Source organism: Protopterus annectens, chromosome 1.part1 (genome assembly GCF_019279795.1).
Source record: "Protopterus annectens isolate FY-2018-M chromosome 1.part1, PAN1.0, whole genome shotgun sequence".
NCBI lineage: Eukaryota > Metazoa > Chordata > Ceratodontiformes > Protopteridae > Protopterus > Protopterus annectens.
Window position 1 is genome coordinate 1,533,432,653 of NC_056726.1, and position 5,000 is coordinate 1,533,437,652.

General features: G+C 38.4%; 1 protein-coding gene across 1 annotated transcript in view; it reads right to left on the bottom strand.

Moving 5' to 3' along the window:
• LOC122811233 (procathepsin L-like) overlaps positions 1-5,000 on the bottom strand; it is a 55,205-nt gene that overhangs the window by 4,050 nt on the left and 46,155 nt on the right. Inside the window, exon 8 of the mRNA XM_044082936.1 lies at positions 2,390-2,491. Coding sequence (XP_043938871.1) covers positions 2,392-2,491 — 100 coding nt within the window. The 3' untranslated portion in view covers positions 2,390-2,391. The remainder of the gene's footprint in view (positions 1-2,389; positions 2,492-5,000) is intronic.

Consider the following 5,000-nt stretch of genomic DNA (forward strand, 5'->3'; position numbering starts at 1 on the left):
AGAGCCATGACAGAAATATGTCCTTTATTTATTTATTTATTTGTAAACTGAGTCAAGGGGTGCTTTTCAGCAATAACCTGCATCTGAAGGTAAAAATAAAGATAACATACTTCATAAAAGTGAGAGGAAAAGGCTCCTCAAAGTCAAAGTTTGTGGTATAGGTGGCTCCAGGTGCTTCATATACTTTATAAAAGGGAACAAATGACAAAATCATTGTTCTTCAAATTACATATTCAGACATCAATTGAAAATAATCATTAAGAAGTTATTCACCTAAAATATTTACACACACACACACACACACACACACACACACACACACACACACACACAGTGGACAGAACATATCACAGTCACAAGCCAAAACCAGCAAACTATACAGACAGACACACATAATCTCACACACACAACACACACATACAAAACAACATGCAGTTTAAACACATCTGGCCCTTCATAGGTTCCAATAAGATAAACTGTCATGCACATACTCAATCATTCAATGGTATAAGTCATGCCACCAACAAAAGGTAAAGATGAAAATGCCTCTAATAAAAGGCAGTTTTCATCTATGACTCAAGACAACCCTCATTATGAACAAGCAAAGAGCAACATCTTTTCTTGGAAGTTCCTGAAGAGATTATTTTTGAATCAAAAATGAAATAGTGAGTATTACAAAACTGGGACTCTGAACATCACAACTCAGATGCACATGTTAATTAACAAACATCAAGATGCTGCAGACAAATTAATGCAGATATCTGAACCCCCTGCAGTACACTAATCTGCTTCACACCTTATATAACTGAAAGCCACCGTTATGGGAAAAATAAGATGAAAACGAAGCACCTTTTACCGAATGCCTGAATTACGAGCAACATCATCACACAGACAAACCAGTCAGTAAAATCTACAAGAAAAGATCTAGCCAAGCTAGATTTTCCACTATGTGATTCCTTAAAACCTCTTGTGTTAGAGGTATATGGGATATATGCAAATGACCCAAAGACATCAGGTGTTTCAGCTATACGGCAGTTCTGAATGCCCATGACGGTTTTCCTTTTTACAGCTGTTATAGACAAGTTCAGACCAATAAAGCCAAGCCCCACTAGGTGTGGGCATGCATGTTTCAGCCTTCTTATGGCCTCATTAGCAGAACATATGCATGTCCACAGCTAGTGCGCATTGGCTTTATTGGTCTGAATTTGTCCATAACAGACTTAAAAGGGAAAAAGGTCATGGACATTCAGAACTGCCATACAGCTGAAACATCTGATGTCCTTAAGGGGTCAGTTGCATATATCCCACATACCTCTAACACAAGAAGTTTTGAGGAATCACACAGTGGAAAATCTAGCTTGGCTAGATTTTTCCTGTAGTTTTTATTGATTAGTTTGTCTGTGTGACCTTGTTACTCATTGTTTTAGTTTGTTGGTTGGGATACTTTGCAGACACCCTAATGGTTATGGACATCAAGAGGTTTTAAGGAATCACACAGTGGTTATCTTGTAGTTTTTGCTGATTATGTCTAAATTGCTTGACCTTAAAAAGATGGTATAAACAGTACTTAGAAAAAAAAAATCAGCTGACACAAAGAAATATTAAAATTCCAAAACTTAAACAAACAAGACACTCAAACTGTTGACTGAGCAAACTGTAACAGGTGGCAGTTACTTCTTCATGCAAGGTTGGCTGCTGCAGCTGAGAATGGGCTAGAGGCTGGACTAAGACAATGTCCTGAAAGTGTAGACAATCAGACGCAGAACGTCTTGGGATATTCTAGAAGACATACAATTGTTTAGAAAAGTTTCACAACATGATGCAGGAGAAAGGCCACAAGTGGTTAAGTGAAACAGTTGTCCATGGAGCAGGACCTCATGTTTCTAAAATGACTATTCATATGGCAAAGACATGCAACTGAATCCAGATAAAGTGGTTGCTGTGATCTCTGGAATGCCTACTATATAAACAATACAACACACGATGCATTGTCTACATGGCCATGGAGCTTTCAAGGAGTTTTGCTTTCAACTGCAAACTGCTACACAAAAATGTGAACATACTCAGATATTTTTTACAAGTGTGTTGTTAAATGAAAACATCATCAGACAAGAGAAAAATGGAAAATTAAATTACCAGGGCAAGTGTGACAGCACTAATCTGAATACTGATTAGGTCACTTTACTGCTTGTATATACATTGGTCTGAATTAATAATGCTTTCTCACTGTTCACCTGAACCTGTCCTGCATTATGCAGCTAAGCTACAGTGCAATAAAATGGTTTATGTTACAACATATTGGATAACTGCAAGCAAAATAAAACAGACTTTATATTCAGCTACTATTTCTTGCTGCTTATCCTGACTGACAAATTATATGGATCATTACCTCTACACTAATGGGTAACTGGAAGCTGTGGCGATTCCACACTGGTTATCGAGGTTTCTTGACATATAAATGTAGCCTTTGTCACCCCAAGAAAGGCCCCAGCTGAAAGAAAATGAAAAGTATTAAACAGTGTTTTTTTGAAAACATGTCAGTGGGACATGCATACTGCATTGATAATGGGGGCACTTGACATCCAGAATTAAATTACCACAGCAAACATCAGAAGAAAAGTGCAAATAAAATGCATTGCAAAGGACTTGATTATATTCTTTCTTGTTTCTTTCAGATACCATCTCTAAGAAGATCTACTTTTTTTTCAGTTCATAGCCACAAAATTACGTTACCATCCACTGAAGTATAAAAGAACAGAATGTATAACAAAATACATAGTTCTCCCCTATTACCTTGCTGTCATAAAGTATGAATTAAAATTTACCTGGACTGTGCCACTAAGAACACAAATGTTTTAAAAGTACAAAAAAAGGAAGGAAGGAAGAAAGGAAGAAAAAATGTATGAAAAAGAAAGAAAACAAAAAAAGAATGTTATGAAACCCGCAAGCTCTAAAGTTCAGACTTTGCTTCATAAGGCTACAAAAAATCACCAAAAGGGCACTATATTGTATATTACTGTTCAGAGATAAATAAAACTTTTATTTTAAAATGTGACATTTTAAAGACTATGGTCTTGGATTTAGAGCAAATAATAATAGTTACACATTAAAGAAACTTCCAGCTTATATTGCCAATCCTCCATCAACGTGGTATTACAAATATGACAGAAATGAAGGAAGGTGTACTGAAAGAAGTTTAGCTCTGTAGTACTTAGTGTTTTGTTATTGTGCTTAATTTACAATAAAGGGTTGAGAGGGTGGCCTAATGGTTAAAGGTGTTTGCCTTACAAACTCAAAGTACAGGGTTTGAATCTCACAGGGGATAACTGGCTAGGCTGAAAATGGTTCGTAAGGGCAGTTAGCCTAGTACTAACCTATGAACCTATAAGAGCTACATAGCGATTCAGAGGCATGCAATAGTTGTATATTTCAAACATTATGGTCATTCAGGAATAGCAACATAACTTTTATTTCACTTCTTAAAAAAAAAACAAAAAAAACCCAAGTTTTCTACAACCTTTACAAGGCAACGTATGTATCACTATTCATCAGTAAAGTCTCATTACTAGGCTTCTAAATTTAATGTTTGTGAATATAAATACAAATTTTATTCTACTATTATGCCATATATTCAGTGAAACTGCATTATAAAATTTGTCATTGTAAATACCGACTGCATTAATATGATACCTTGGAGCTTTTCTCCCCAGGGCATCACTGAAAAAGGGCACCTATGCCCAGTTGGACTTTCTTGGTAAGCAATTGTCAATAAATAAAATAAATAAATATTTTGCAGAGGTGCTTGTTCTGTTATTTTACAGAAATAAAAGTTAGGTTTTAAGCTACCTGCAAGTGACCGTAACATTTAAAATACATTTGTCATAGTATTTAAAACACATTTGTGTTTGATAATCGTTCACATTTTCATGGTAGTGTATTCAAATATACGTAAGAGTTGCACAGCTCATAAGCAACTCATTTATATGTCCCTGTATCAAACACTTAATGTGGACAACCATGTTAAGTATTTCCCATACTAACCCATGCAACACCACTTCACATATACATACGGAAACATACACACAGACATGGACACACATATGCACATTATTAGACAATGGGATAGTCACCACACACACACACACACACACACACACACACACAGACACACACGCGCGCACACACGCACACAGTCTTATACCCACACACACACACACACACACACACACACACACACACACACACACACACACACACTGTGACAGTCACTACACACACAGACACACACACAGGCACGCAGACACACACACAGACACACACACACACACACACAGTCACACAATCTCACACACACACACACACACACACACACACACACACACACACACACACACACACAATCTCATACACATACATACACACACACACACACACACACACACTCACTCACTCTGGGACAGTCACCACATACACATACACACACACACACACACACACACACACACACACACACACACACACACACACACACACACACACTGGGACAGTCACCACACACACACACACACACACACACACACACACACACACACACACACACACACACACACACAGGGACAGTCACCACACACACAAAAACATGGGCACCCACATAGGCACGTGCGTGCGCGCGCGCGCACACACACACACACACACACACACACACACACACACACACACACACACTGGGGCAGTCACCACACACACAAACACGTACACACACACACACACACACACACACACACACACACAGGCACGTGCGTGCGCACACACACAAACACACACTCTGGGACAGTCACCACATACACACACACAGACACACAGACAGACACACACACACACACACACACACACATACAGTCACACAATCTCACACACACATACACCCACACACACACACACACACACACACACACACACACACTCACACTCACACACAAGCACACACACACACACACACA